The sequence below is a fragment of the Ochotona curzoniae genome, unplaced genomic scaffold (genome assembly GCF_017591425.1).
Source record: "Ochotona curzoniae isolate NIBS_2020 unplaced genomic scaffold, NIBS_Ocur_1.0 contig_1302, whole genome shotgun sequence".
In the NCBI taxonomy this organism is placed as follows: domain Eukaryota; kingdom Metazoa; phylum Chordata; class Mammalia; order Lagomorpha; family Ochotonidae; genus Ochotona; species Ochotona curzoniae.
The window spans coordinates 6,323,553-6,338,699 of NW_024465035.1; the positions used below are offsets into that span (position 1 = coordinate 6,323,553).

The 15,147-nt window shown below is 46.9% G+C and overlaps 1 protein-coding gene across 1 annotated transcript in view; it reads left to right on the forward strand.

Moving 5' to 3' along the window:
* The first annotated feature begins 2,220 nt into the window (after positions 1–2,220).
* Positions 2,221–15,147, forward strand: part of PLCL2 (phospholipase C like 2) — a 123,762-nt gene continuing 110,835 nt past the window's right edge. Inside the window, exon 1 of the mRNA XM_040963367.1 lies at positions 2,221–2,697. Within this exon, the coding sequence (XP_040819301.1) occupies positions 2,371–2,697 (327 nt within the window). The 5' untranslated portion in view covers positions 2,221–2,370. The remainder of the gene's footprint in view (positions 2,698–15,147) is intronic.

Below are 15,147 nucleotides of genomic sequence, written 5' to 3' on the forward strand. Positions count from 1 at the left end.
GGAGGAAGGCACTTTGGGGATAAAAAGGAACCTGGCACAGGCCTTGGGCTTCTGGCTTCAGTAGTTTCAGGTCTGCCAAGACGCTTTGGGAAACGTTTTAATTTAAGTGCCAAGCCTATTTCAGCGATGGCTCCTCGTTTTGAACTACTGGGAGGCCAGAGAGAGATGGATGGGCATTGGTGAATTCGATGGCCGCCCTGGGAGAGACCTCAGGGTTCCCCCGGCCCTTGCTCAGTGTCCTCGCAGTGTCCATCACAGCCCACGAAATGCAGGGATTGGGTCCTCACACGCACAGGGCTGAGGTCTCTGCAGGTGCTTGTTAAAAATATAAAAATTAGAGCACATAAAGAACAAAACTCCTAAATTCTTCTTTCCCTCTCCTAGACTGACTTGTGGGCCATTATGATTGTATGTTTGGTAGAACAGATTAAGTGCTATGCTGGAATTATTTGAATTTATCTTTCTGCAAAACCATCACAAAATGGGGGGAAAAAACCCACTATTTTAAAACACAACTAGCAAAGGAAGGAAGGGAAAGGCTGGGACCAAATGAAATATTAAAACGTTGTTGTCAGTCCATGTACAAATATTTGTTAAGTGTGTAGGCCCAGGTTGGCAAGAGATGTGTGATGGAGTTACTACAACATGAATACAGAAAATCAGCAGAATTAAAACTCCCCCAATTGCTGCATGGAAGCATCTTTGTTCCTACAGGGGATGAAGGGAGCGGTTTGTTCCAACACAGTGCTAACAAAAGCATCATCTTCAGGTTCACTGGCTGCTGTGGTCTGGGTCAGGTTCTCCCTCCCGCCAGGGCAGGTGGGAGCGTGTACCCCAGGAAACACACCGGTCAGAGCAGAGCGGGAAGGCGGCAGGTGCACAGGGGCCTAGCAGGAAACCACAAAGTGGCGCTTGGGCCCCATCTGGCTCCAGGGATGTTGATTTCCAGGAGGAAGTATTTCTGTGGGGGAGCAATTGCAACTGGCTCTGACTTTTAAGCCACCCTCTCTGAGTGGGGTCTAAAGGACCAGAGAGAGGTGAGACCGGCTGCCTCCTCCAGGCATCTTGGGGTCCTGCACCCCTCCCTGCTCCCCAAATGAGCCCTAATTGGTGGCAGCCCTGGTGGTGGGCTCACGAAGGACACTACCAGACAGCGATTGCGATGGTAGGCGGAATCAGAGGGCAGGGAGAGACCCTACCATCACCCCTCCTCACCGCACCCAGCATCCCCACAAACGCGTGTCCACCCACGGTTTAGCAGCCCAAGGGAACATTAGGTGAAACGGTTCCTGTCCTTGAAATGGGCCTGACTTGTAGGAAGGATTTTTTTCCCCCGAGTTAGATGGAAGTGGACCGATCTTGCGTGGACGGGCGTGGAGGGGTGCCACGGGTGAGCCCCCAGGTCCACAGGCCTCAGCCTCGGGGCTCCTGGAAACTCGGGAGGAGATGACCCGCAGTGGCAGCCACTCCAGGGACGGTTGGGGAAACGAGGCGCCGCAGCCGCCGCCCGTCGTCGTCGTCGTCGTCGGTTGGGCAACGAGGTCTCTCCCCCGACAGCCGGATGGCTGGGCCAACAGCCGCGATGACCAGGGCAGCTCGCGGTGGGTCAGCCGACAGCCGGGGAGGGTCCCCGTGGCCTGCAGAGGGCAGCGCCGAGCTCGGGACGGACACGGCCGCCGGGGTGGGCGCCTGGGTCGCCGGAGGCTCCGGGCAGCTCCTGCCCACCGGGCGCTTCCTCCGGGCGCCGAGGGCCTCGGGGGGCGAGCTGAGGTGCGTGACGCGCTCGGCACGCGGTGGCCTCTGGGGGATCCTGAGGGCTCAGAGACCCTGGCGTCAGAGCGTCCGGGGCGGCGGGACCCTCGGAGGCGCATCCGGGCGGCCGGGGACGTCGGGGCATCCGAGGTGGGCGCCTCTGTTTTTTTTTTTTTTTTTTTTTCCCCGCGTGGTGGGCGCCCTCGATGCGCGGGCACCCCGATGCGGGCGCCCCGTCCCCTCAGGCTGGGTGCTTCGGTCCCCGAGGCGGGCGCCCGGCCGCGCGCGGTATTTTCGGTGCCCGCCGCCGGGGCGCGAGTGTCGGGTGTGTTTTCCTTCCCCAGGTGCCGGGAGCTGACTGACTCGCGTCTCTCTCCCCTCTCCCCTGCAGGAACCTTCCGACCATCCTGTCACCGCGACTTTAAGCGTGCTCTGGGCGAGCTCGAAACAAACATCACATCTAAATAAAAAAAAAAAAAAAAAAAAAGCGGAAGAAGCGGCCGAGGCGGCGGCGGCAGCGGGAGGAGGAGGAGAGGAGGAGGAGGGGCCGCGCGCGGCGGCCGAGGCGGCGGCGGGGACGCGGGGACGCGGCTTTGTGAGGCGGGTCGCGGGGCGCCCATGGCGGAGTGCGGCCGGGGGGGCGCCGCCGGCGGGGCCCTGCCCACCTCCCCGGGCCCGGCCCTCGGCGCCAAGGGCGCCCTCAAAGCCGGAGTCGGAGAAGGCGGCAGCGGGGGAGGGCGCCTCGGCCACGGGCGGGCGCGCTATGACAGCGGCGGGGTTTCCAACGGAGACTGCAGCCTCGGCGTGTCCGGGGACGAAGCCCGGGCCAGCCCCGCCGGGGGATCCCGCAGCGTGGCGCTCGCCCAGACCTCCGGCACGATCGCCTGTCCACTCCCCAGGGAGAGCAAACCGGGCGGCCTGCCCCGCCGGAGCAGCATCATCAAGGTAGGTGGGAGAGGGGGCGCCCCTCGCCGGTTCCCGGCGCCCTTGGGCTCGGTTACCCTTCTCGGGGCTGGTGGCGGCGGAAGGAAGGGAGGTTGCAGAAGGGGACCCCCCCCCCCCACCCCTCCGTCAGCAGGAACCCTGGTGCGCGCGTTCCTGGCTTGGCGAGCAAGGCTTGGATGCAGATGGCACTGGGGAAGAGCCCAGAGGTGATCCCTAACGTGCAGGGGAGCCTTGCCCACACATCCCCAGTTGAACTTGGGGCTGTCATCTCTCCTCGGATTGGCCTGGCGTCAGGGCCTGGTACCTACCTGGCTGAGGCGTGTTCTGTGGAGGTTTAGGCTGTGAGGTTTCTATTGTATTTCAAAGACCGGGATTATGTGAGATAATTTCTCTTAAAAAACAAAACAACCCAGGCTGATGCATAGAGATTAGCCGTTTTCTTGTGACCTGTATTTTAGTTTGTTGCCTCTTGCAGATGGTTTACACTTCCAGGGTGCCAGGCGCCAGGCCACTCAGTCACATGCAGACATGGAATAGGTTTCTGAATGTAAATGCAGATTTCCGCTTTCTTAGGCTCAGATCTCCCGGAGGTTACAGTTCCGCACGGCTGAATCTTTCCCTTGCCGCAGCAGGCAGGCCTCCAGGGCCGTGCGAGTTCTTTGGGGGCAGTTGGCTTGGTTTTTGAGATCTTTTGCGTGGTGTGATGTCTCCGAAGAAGAAAGAAAACCGGCGATTGTTGTGTGCATTTTGAACTCAAGAAGTGATACTAGGAACTCCTGCGTTTCTGGTGGTTTCGTTCTAATAACTACAGTTTGGCCTGCAGTGTAAAAATATGTTTCCTGACATGAAGTGTAAAGAAAGAAACCAAACCAAACCTAGCAGTTGAGGAGCGAAGGAGAGCAGTCTCAGGCAAGAGCAGCCGCTTGAGCTTGCTCAAGTTGGGAGCCAAGAGGAGAATGTGGCTTTCTGAAAATCAGGGGGCAGTCAAGACAGTGAGTGGGGAAGCCCAGTGCCCCGGCTGCACCCGCCCTTCGGGGGCTGAGACAGGATCGGGGGACAGGACATGTCACCTCGCAGAGTTGGCACAGGGGCTGTGAATCGGAATTGGACCTCCAGAAATCCTCCAAGTGCTGTGAAAATGTGTGATGGTGTTGTCAACTTGGGCAGTCCTCTACTGCAATCCGCCGCCTTGGTGCTCTGTGGAAGAGGCCGTTGTGAAACTGCATCTCGCTTTGTCATCTGTTTGCAGTTTATGTCTGGACAAAGGCGCAAGCCAAGGGCTTCCAGACCCAGTGCTTTCGCCACCTGCAGCAGCCCGAGTTGGGCTGAGGGAGGTGAAGCGCTCCTGCCGCCTTGGCAGCTCTGAGCGACTGGGCTCGCGTTTTACTCTGTAGCTTCCGTTTCCATGGAAGCTGCCTGTAACTGCGTGATCATCAATCCCATTGGCAGCGAGGTGACATTTCTGTTTTTAGCGGTCACCAGTTATTTGTGGTGATTTTGTATTGTGGTGTGAATGAAATTTGAGGTGAAAAGTCCACAGAAGATACCACCCCGTCTAATTTTATCCCTTTCCCCCAATTGTTTCTGCATTTAAGAACCTTTGTTAGTGTTCATACTGAGATTGATAGTGTAGCATACTGAATTACAACAGCATCTTTCGTTTGACATTCACGGGTGATAATAAAGATTGTCATTGTGTGTCCATATTTGCAATACACGTAATTGAAAATGTATTGGTAGATATCATTTGTTCATTAAGACTAGAAACACTTGGGGAAATGATTAATTATTTAGAAGTCGTTGTTTAGGGGACATAGCATTGATGCCTACATTGAATTCCAAATCCTTTAAGGATATTTCATCATGTGTCTTCTTCCTGATGAAAGCAGTTGACTTGTGTTGAAAAATCAGTTTATTTATTTATTTGAGACTTGGGCTAACTGAGAGAGAGAAAGAGAGAGAGAGAGAGAGAGAGAGATCCATCTACTGTTTCAGTTGCCAAATGATCTCTATGGCCCTAGCTGCGCCTGTCCAAAGCCAGGAACCAGAAACTTCTTCCTGGTCTCACACGTGGGTGCAGTTAGCCAAGCTCTTGGGCCATTTCCTGCTGCTTTCCCAGGCGTGTTAGTACGGAGCTGGATCAGAAGCGGAGCAGCTACTCGTATGGGATGTCAGAGTTGCAGATGGCAGCTTTCCTGCTAGGCTGGTCCACTTAACTCCACAATGCCCGGGATGTAATAGGGGCTCAAAGAATTGCTTCAACTAAGGGATGATATGAAAGGATGGTTTTCCTAAGTTCTGTGAACTTGTGAAGCAGATGGCCTGGGGTGCAGCAGTCCCCCGTCTGGTCTGGCACTTTGGATGTCCTTTGGTGGCTTACCTCTGTTTAGGTTTTCTTAAATTCTCTGGAGAAGTATGGAAGTGGCATTAAAAGTTGATCGAGCCTGGTTATAGGAAAGAGGATTGCATGTTTAAGGAGGTAATCGCTTGGTCTGTTTCTCCTTGAATAGTGCTTTCAAGTGTCAAGATTGTAGAAATTCGGTGTGATATTTCCTGAAGATGTGTCCTTTGAATCAAGGCAATATCACAATGGATCAAAGAATAAAAGGCCTCTTTTACTTTAACACCAAGTTTTATAAAGCAGGAAACTACTGCACGGATATTTTTGTCACACGAATGGCAAAAATTGTATTTCGCTTTTGTTAGGAAATAATGAAAAGCTGAAGTAGAGGCAGTCATGAAAGAGCAGTGGTGACGTCTTGCTTTCTTTGTGCACCTTTTAGATTTAAGGAGTGAATGCAGTCAGGTGCTGCGTAGGTAGCGGTGGGAGTGGATTAGCAGACAAGGTGATAATTGGGAACTTAGGGGAATAGCAGGGAGTGCACACTGGCTGAGATGCCGGCATTTACAGGATGGTTTTAGTGGAAATGTCAGGCTCATGAGCCGTGCTCTCCTAGCTTCCATCTTCATTACTGAATGGACAACCCTCTTAAATGGGCATCCACCATCAAAGGGAGAAATAACTGACTGAATGTGGGGACCGGTAGGCAAGGCAAGGGGATTGTTGCCTCAGAGCAGGACGTATGCAGAAAGATACTGGAGGCTGACCAGAATTGTATTTCTCATTTAAAATCATTTGTTTGGTACTCCATCTGTTTGGTTAATATGGTAGTGAGTAATAAATTGTTATAAAACTCCATTTTCTGCCAGAAGAGATGCATAGATCTATGCTAAAAGAATTCCGTTGCATGGTAATGGTGTTAATGGAATTTCAGAGAGCGCAGCCTTGTTGAACCTTTGATGAGTACCTTGAGATGATAAATAAATTGTGAAAATCAACTCAAGACTTTTATCCCTTTCCTTAGCTTACTGAAACTAATGTTATACTTTCCAGATTATTTACTGGATTTTTAGGGAAGAAGCCATTATATTTGTCATCATAAGAAATCTAACAAACAAAGACATCATTTTCATGTTCTCTTTCTGTATTTTATTTCATCAAAATGTTGAATACAGTCTGCTTTATTTTGAAACAGTTAATTTGGCTAATTGTTCAGATAGTATTTTTTTTTATAAATAAGTCCATCTTTTTTTTTTTTTTGAAGATTTATTTCTTTTTTATTACAAAGTCAGATATATAGAGAGGGAGAGAGACAGAGAGGAAGATTTTTTGTCCGATGATTCACTCCCCAAGTGGCCGCAATGGTTGGTGCTGAGCCAATCCGAAGCTGGGAACCAGGAACCTCTTCCGGGTCTCCCACGCAGGTGCAGGGTCCCAAAGCTTTGGGCCGTTCTCAACTGCTTTCCCAGGCCACAAGCAGGGCGCTGGATGGGAAGTGGAGCTTCCGGGATTAGAATTGGCGCCCATATGGGATCCCAGTGCATTCAAGGCGAGGACTTTAGCCACTAGGCCACGGCACTGGGCCCTGGGTCCATCTTCTAATTCAAGAGTTTGGTCTGAAAATATGAATTAGCATTTTAGGTCTTAGATTTCTTTTATAATTTTAAGAACAAATGAAAATAAAATGCCTATTAGTTTGTATTATTTTTATTTTTAAAAATAGCTTTATTTTTTAAAGGTGTTAAAACCTTCTTGATTGAGCTATTTATTTTCCTTATCTGGAAGGCAGAGAGATAGGAGAGAGATTTAGACTAGGAGAGATCCAGTCGGATGGTTCTTTCCCTAAATGCCTGCCATATTCAGGGCGTGCCAGGAGCTCCATCTGGGTCTCCCACGTGGAAGGAAGGATTCCCTGCCTTGAGCTCTCCCTTGTGTCCCCCAGGGTGTGTGTGAAGCGGGCGTCTGAATCAGGAGCAGAACTGGGAATTGAAGTGCTTGGAGAGAGGATGCAGGTTTTCTGAGCAGAGCTGTAGTCACTGTGCCAAGTGTGCACCTGCAGGGTTTATTTTATTCAGAGCTGATTAAATACCTTGGTTGACACTTTAAAAAAGTACAGTATGACTAATGCACAGTAAAATGCATTCTTGCTGTCCGGTTCTGTGCAAACACAGTCAGGGTCACCACCGCAATCAAGATACCAAGCCATTCAGTCATCCCAAAAGGCACTACTGCACAATTCTTTGTGCCTTTACCCTCTTCCTCTCCCAGACCATGGCAACCATTGAGCTTCAGTTTTTTTTTTCATAAGTAGGTAATTATAACCATTGCTTGATCTTAGAATTTAAAAGCAGTATCAGCAACCACTGTTTATTAAACACTCCTTATGTGTAATACACAGGACAACTGCCGGTGTACTTCCCTGTCTTGACCTTGCACCAGCCACAGAAGATTGGAGACAGTCAGGGTGGTTAACCACTTGTGCAAGATGTTGGAGTGATATTGCGTGTATTGCTCAGGTAGAGTTGTGCTTCACTGACAGCTCTCCCACCCCCCGAATTACGCTGCTGTTTAAAAGCTTGATGTGATTAAAGTAGTGTTGGTGCTTTGGGATGCTAGATTTGAATTGCCCCTTTAAATACAAAGGATATTGGAAGGAGGAAAAGAACCTGTATTTCTGCTGGCAGAAGACATTGGCAGATCATATACCCAGGCAGTCACCTGTTGGGGCTGCCCGATTGGGACTTCTAGCTTCGTGGTGACCGGTGGTCTGACCTTGCTCAAGGTGGCAGCCTCTCTCTTTCTTGATATTTTGACTATCACTGTTGTGTCTTTGAAATGGTGAAATGCTTTTACTGTCCTTATACTAACGCATCTGCCCGTGTTTTGTGTTGGACTCTCTGACACACAGAAAAAGCAGACTTTTCATACTTACTGTACACATTTAAGCTAAATAATGAAAACTTACATGTGTGGATTATGTTGGCCTACAGTTTAAATAAACAAGGCTCCTTGCAGGCAGAAGTTGGGCTTTTTTTTTTTTTTTTTGCCAGTTCTGCAGAGGTAAGACACACTTGAGATTAGACCTTAAAATTAGACCTTAAAAGATTAGACCTTAAAAATATCATCTGCTTTTGACTTTAGATATTTTGTTTAGTTGAATGGGGAGAAGTAAAGATAACTGCACGCCCATCAAACTGGTGGGCATAGCATAAATATTAAACGGATAGTAAGCAGATCACAAAGTGAGTTTGGATAGATAGCCAGCCTGGGTCATATAGGTTAGAGAAATCTAATGGCCGGTGAGCAGCTCCCCGCGTGCCTGTATTCTGCTGCATGCTTTTCAGACCACACGGGAGATCTGTTGGAAGAGCAGGGCGTGGGTGCTTGTTTGAGCCCACTCAGAGGGCTTGTGTCACCATCCCAAGTTCAGTTTTCAGGGGAAATCAGAATATATTAATTTTCATACCTTAACATTTACTCTCCTTTGCCTTTCACTTTCTCTAATTTCCAGTCTATCCCTCAAATAGTTATATTTGATTTATGGTCTTGCCGAATCCAAGTAGAGGACGAAGGGGAAATTGTCTTCTTCTTTGCTGATGTTGGCCATGTGATTTAGTTCCTTAGAATGCGCACTCAGGAGAATTTGTGTGTGTTCTATAGGGTTATTATTTTTTTTTTTTTTGTTCTCTGCAAGAGTCTAAACTAGACTTTTGCTTTTCTTTCTTTATATTTATGTTACCCATTCAGTGAAATTGGGAAATGTTATTTATAGCCTATATACAAATAGAAACGAAACCCAAACACTCTTGACTGTTCTTTAGGCTTTATCCATACGTAGCCAAGAATAGGCACTTTATTCTTTGCTAGTGCTGAGTTTTGGGAATCACTCTTTGTCAGCCAGACCTATGGATTAGTCTAGCTGCTATTTTGTTCTGTATTGATGGGATTCAGATATTCCTAGCAGTAGACTGCAGCATCTGAACCTGTTTGCTTGCAGTCTGCCCTTCCAGGCCTTCTTTCCTACTGAATCGGGAGGATTTTGCTTGGCGCAAGAGTGTCATCAGTCGTGATTCCAACTCAAGTCAGAGCCACCAGGGAAATTTTAGTCATATCTGTTTTCCTTGCCTTTGGGCTCTAATTCTGTAGCTTAATTACAGTGTATAATTAATTACATTAAGTTTCTGCAATAGTTATGTAAATGGCCAAGCCTGTGGTGGGGCAGTATTCCTGAGAGCAAGCAGGTGGCCTGGCCCTTAGGCGGCTAGTACTTGGCTACCTTGCGGGGTAATTAGGTGAGATGCTGTGTTGCACTGCAGGTCAGAGGCTGCTTTCAGGCTGCCTCTTGCATGTCTGGAATATTCAAGAGGCAAAATATGTGACAGGGAAAAGTGGAGTTAACTGCTTAGATTTGGGCTCCTCTGCACCCTTTCTTGATGGGTTACTGAAGCTTGTGTGTCTAGTTGCCCTGTCTCCAAAATGAGTGCATTCCCTTCTCATAGTGTTGTAGGGAAGCTTAAGGGGGATTGTGTGTGTGTGTGAGCAGCGCGGAGCATGGAGTACACACTCAGTAAGCATCATGTAGAATGTGTTCCTTTGTCTTCTCTGGAGTTTATCCCAACATAAACTGGTTAGTCCACCCGAGCAGATCACCTGCACTGCCACGCCCCTGTGGGGAGGTTTGTCTTTGGAAATAGGCGGAATGAGCCTGGAGAAATTCCCAAGCGACGTCCTGTGTGTGCTCTCAAGAATGACTTGCTTCAGTGCCTTTGTAACTCTGGTACCTTTGAGCAATCAGGCACCCTTTGAGCAATCAGGCACATATGTACATAGCCCTAGTTGTGTGCTTAGTGGGCATGGTCCTCGTGTCATGCATCCATATATCCTGGATTGCTCAAGAAAGTGAAGATTTGTGTCTTTTGTCCTGACAAAATTCTTAAAAGTGCCTCCTTTCACCTTTGGAGGTTTCTCAGTTTGGGTGATAAATAATAAACAATATGGTCACCCTACTTACAATCCTCTTGGTACAAACTTCTTTGCATCCCCTGGGAGTCTTTGAGACCGCCCTGTGCACCTGCGCATGGCCTCTGTGTTTACACTTGTCTGCTGGGTGGGGGGGTGCTGTCTTCCTCTGTCAATCTTTAATGTCTTTCGCACTCAGACACCTCCCAACTACAATGACCCAACTAGAATGTTCCTCTGCCTTCCAACTACACAGCCCGTTTCCTCTGCCTCATAGCAACTGTTGCTATTCACCTTGCGTTTACGAAAACATCTAGCATTAGTTTGCAGAAAGCATGTATGTATGTCCCATGAATGTGTGAGTGAATGGGCAAGTGGACATGAAGGATGTAATTGTGGGAGTTTGGTGGCTGGTTTTGACTAGAATGTAAAACTCAGTGTGCTGTGTACTTCAGAGAAGAAACTGATTTCATTTACATCATTTTGAAAATAATCAAAGGGAAGGAAATGTCTTCATTTATAGTTAGATCCAGAAATTTGGTTGGTTCCAAAATTATTTTCTGCTCTGCTAGTATAAATCCATCCCTTTCACTTCAGTGAGGTGAGTATAGGCCTTTGGAGTTTTGTTTTGGTTTATGTTCTGCCCTCAGAGTTTAATACGCATGGCAGGAGCATTGTTGTTTGTTAAAGCATTTAATCCCTTTTATAATCTTTGGTTTCCTTAAGTAAAGTATATAGCTTTTGCTTATTTTTAAGGAGTTAAGATTGCCATTAATATTGGATTAGGAACACATTCACCGCAAGTGCTGTAAAATAATCAATAAAAAGACAATACCTGAGGAGTCTAGGGTTGTGGAGCTGGGATCCTGGAGCTCAGCCTGTTCTGCATACAGTGTGGGGAATTCTGCCTTCTCTTGCAAGGGAAGCACTGGATGAAGAGATCCTTGGACATGGTGTGTGGGTGTCAGAACCTGCAGAGGTATTAACGCTCTCTGAGGACACCAGGGAGCTAAGCTAAGACAGCCTGAGATGGAGTCCCAGTGCTTGTGAGGCCCAGTCAGCCCTCGGGCCAGCTTTGCCTGTCCCAAAAGGCTCTTGTTTGGTCTGCTTCATCACCCTCTTCCACTCCATTTTCCAGAACCTATCTTCAACTTTTTCCTTATTTCCCCCCTACTTGCTCAACTTAATCTAGCTTTTTAATCTTGGCAGTTTCTTTCAATCCTACAATAAATTACTAATTATTGATTAGAATAATTTGGATTTTTGTGTCCGAATGTTGGACTAAAACCAACCTGTACTTGACAACATAAAGCCATGGTCATTGTTCTGTCTGACCCACAGGCCACAACTTTGTCCTTTTTCCTTGCCACTTTTCTTGGTTGGATTAGAAATATTTTTAACTGTGTAATTTTTCATTTTTAATCTCTTTTGGAATCCTGGAAGGTTAACTGGGTTAGTAATTATTAACATTTTTCTTTTTAAGGTGAGCTGCTTCTGATATTCTCTACCCCTGTTATTTTGGAACTGTCAAAAAGGATATAAATTTAGAGTATGGCAATGCTTAATGCATATTACTATGGAATTAATGTTTGGGTATCTTCTTGGAGGATGCTAACTTTATGGAGTTGGGACTTGTAGATGCTAACATCTCAGAAAACAAAAAGCTGAGTTTAGAAGTGGTTAATAATGTAGACTCATGGGTTTTCAGAATGAGAACAGATAGCGTAAAGTTCTTTTAAAGTTAGAGATTCACAGGGCTGCCCTGATTAGTACATTTAGCTCCTAGCTATGGTTGAATTCATTTATTTGCATATTAGCATAACAGAATTGGAAAAAGTTGTTACGTAATACTGCAGCATGTGGGTATTAATAGAACAAGATGTGGCCTTCCAGATAGCTATTTTTGTAAATGTGTGTGTGTTTTTTTTTTTTTTTTTTGCTATAGATAGCTGTATGTGTACAGTGCTACCTGTACGTGCCCACGGTCTATGAAGGCACTTTATAAATAACAGAGATTAAGAGTGAACCAAATTATGTGGGAGATTGCTGACTCCGCTATCCTGCTCACGAGACTGATGGGTAGCAGGTGTGTGCTCTCCACATGCGCGTGTCCAGGAGTGGGTGCACTGCGTGTGTGTTTAAATAAGCACGGCTGGTGCAGCCTCGGTTGCCTTTGACCAGTTTGTGTGGCCACAGAGAGATAAATGACATCGTTTGCAACTGTCATTAGAACCACAAGCTCCTTCTGGTTTCCTGCTACCTCTTATTTTTCATCTCCTTTCTAAAGCCTGATATCATGTGCCCATAGAAGATGTCGATTTTCTAATTGTTACAATGCCTTAATGAGAGAAATGAAGTGAGTTGCTTAAAATTTTGTTTCTGTCAGCCCATCGTAACAGTTGTATTAAATGCTAAGAGGTTTGTTTAGATATTTTCAGAGTGGAGCTAGTAGAATTTCTATTGAAATACCAGGTTTAAGGATAGCTTTATCTTTGTTGTATTTAATGGTTTGTTAAAGAAACATCCACGGACTCTTTCAAAGATTTCCCTGGTTTATGTAGAAATAATTTTTATGCATGAAAAATAATATTCAAGGCAGAATTTCTATGTCATCAAATATGTGTTCAGATTTACAAATGCTATCAAGTGATTTCCCTAACTGATGAAGTCAGTTTACAGGTTTAGCTGGTTACATGACTTCTAGCTGCTCTAAATGCCCACTCTTTGTTGAGTGTAACCGCTGTGATGGTGTGTGATGGTACTTCACCATGTTTTAGCTGAACCTGATTACAAATGGTATTGAGCACCTTTCATATGTTTCTCAGTCGTTTAAATGTTCCCATTTGTAAAAATGCCTGTGCATGTTTTTTTCTCATTTAGAAAATTAGATTATTTTAATTTTTAAAAGATTTATTTATTTTTATTTGAAAGGCAGACTTACTAGAGAAGGAAAGACAGAGAAAAAGATCTTCCTTGTGCTGGTTCACTCCCCAGATGGCTGCAACAGCCAGAGCTGAGCCGATCTGAAGCCAGGAGGCCTCTCCGGGTTTCCCATGCGGATGCAGGGGTCCAAGGTCTTAAGCCATCCACTGCTGTATTCCAAGCCCATAAGCAAGGAGATGGATCGGAAATGGAGCAGTTAGAACACAAACTGTAGCCCATATGGTGGAGGATTAACTTGTTATGTCATAGTGCTAGCCCGTTTAGTTTTTTTAAGTGGATATGTGGGACTTCTCTCCATTATCTGAGTTAGTCTTTAGTGTGGTATATATATATCAAAAATGTTTTCTAGTACTCATATGTGACTTATCTTTTTAAAAAATAACTACTTTAAAACTTATATATTTTAAATTTATCTCTTTTGATTTGTCTCAAACGCAGAGAGCCAGAGACCACAGACGGTCCTTCTGTTGGTTCACTCCCTGCAGTGCCTTGGCACTTGAGCCGAGCCTGTGCCGGGCTTGGAGTTCAGCCTGGGTGTCCAGGGTGATGGGGCCTCCAGTACTCCAGCTGGGATCACCTGCACCTTTGCAGGATGCACAGTAGCAGGAAGGTAGCTTTGGAAGTAGAGGTGGGACTCCAATCCAGGCACTGGGAGATGGGCTGAGGGAGTCCTCTGAAACAATCACCCCCAACAAATGTCTTTTAATAGATAGCAGTTCTTAATTTTAATGATGATCTTAGCCAGAAGGCCGAGAAGCGATCGTGCTGTAGTTCTGTATCTTCTGTTAGTTACTGTTTTTGTGTCCCATTTACTTACTTTCAGACCCTTGAGATACTCATTTAACTTCAAGAGCCTTTCTTGTTTTATTTTACACATTTGTACGTCCAATCTGTTTTAATTATTGTATATAAGACACGTAGGTATGAGACAGGTTAAAATTTTCTTTTCATACAAATAGCCAATTAATTAATTCAGCATTTGCCTAAAATGTTGTCTTTCTCCCTAGTGTGTCGGTTGTATGTCCTCAATCAAGTGGAGGCCTAGGTGTGCGTCTGTTTCTGGAGGCTCTTTTGTTATGTGAGTGCGTTTGGCGTGGGCTCCTGGCACTCTGCTTGTGTCCTTGGGTACATTCCCAACAGAAAATGATCAGGTGTCCTGAGAGACGCACGCAAGAGCGCTTGCAGCACTACCTGTAACAGCCCGAAATGGGAAACTACACTCACATGCCCATCTCATACAATAGCCCATTGTACACTGGGTTCTATGAGGAAAAGATAAAACAGCATGTCGCGCAGTGGAATGCTGGAAGAGAAAGGAAGATGGGAGGACAGAAAGGGCAGACGACTGCTCCCTGTAGCGGTCGGGTCTCAGCATAATAGTGAAAGAAAGAAACCAGACACAGAAGAACACATGTCTTTTCTACTCCATTTACATAGAGTTCCTCAGCAGATGAGCTAATTTGGGAAGATGTAACTTCAGTCTGGTGGTGACATGTGGGCCTGATGACGGAGGGAGGCGTGGGCCTTGGGTTTCTGCATTTGTAGTGGTCCTGAGGGGGCATCATTGTGGGGAAGTGCTTCAGCCCAGGTGCCTGAGTTTTCCTGGAGGTGTATCTTACTGCAGTAGACAAGATGACTTAAACAATTAAATTGTAAGCATTGATCAAATGTGTTTGCTGATTCTGTCTCCTGCACACATCAGGGCGGCGCCTTTTGTACTTTGCTGTTGTTCTGTGGCTCGCCCTGTGAAAGGTGCTAGTGCCGCAGGCCTGCTGAGCCCGGCCACAGCCAAGGGCTGCCTGGAGTCCAGGGGGCTGTTTAGAGGGACACGTTTCAGAGCTGGGCCTCACTGGGAAGCTGGCCACAGTAAGGGGGAACACACCCATGGCCTTTTCTCACCTTGTAGTCCTGGCCGTGTGGTGTTGTCATGATTTGTTCAGTGGAATTTTGAGGGTTTTTATCCCTTCAGCTGCCCTCCAAGGTTTAATATTTCAGGTTGCTGTTTATACAAAAGCTTTGAGATCCACCCCCTTGTGGGGCACCTGTTCTTTGCATAACAGTGGATAGACGCTTGTGGTTTCTTTGGTCTCAGTGGCAGTAAACAGACTGAAGCAGGTATCCAAGTCCATAGTGAAAGGAGAGTCGTGTGCTCACCCCTGCCGAACGTGACCCGTGGGCTCCTGGGTGGTCAGGCGGAGCGTGGCCCG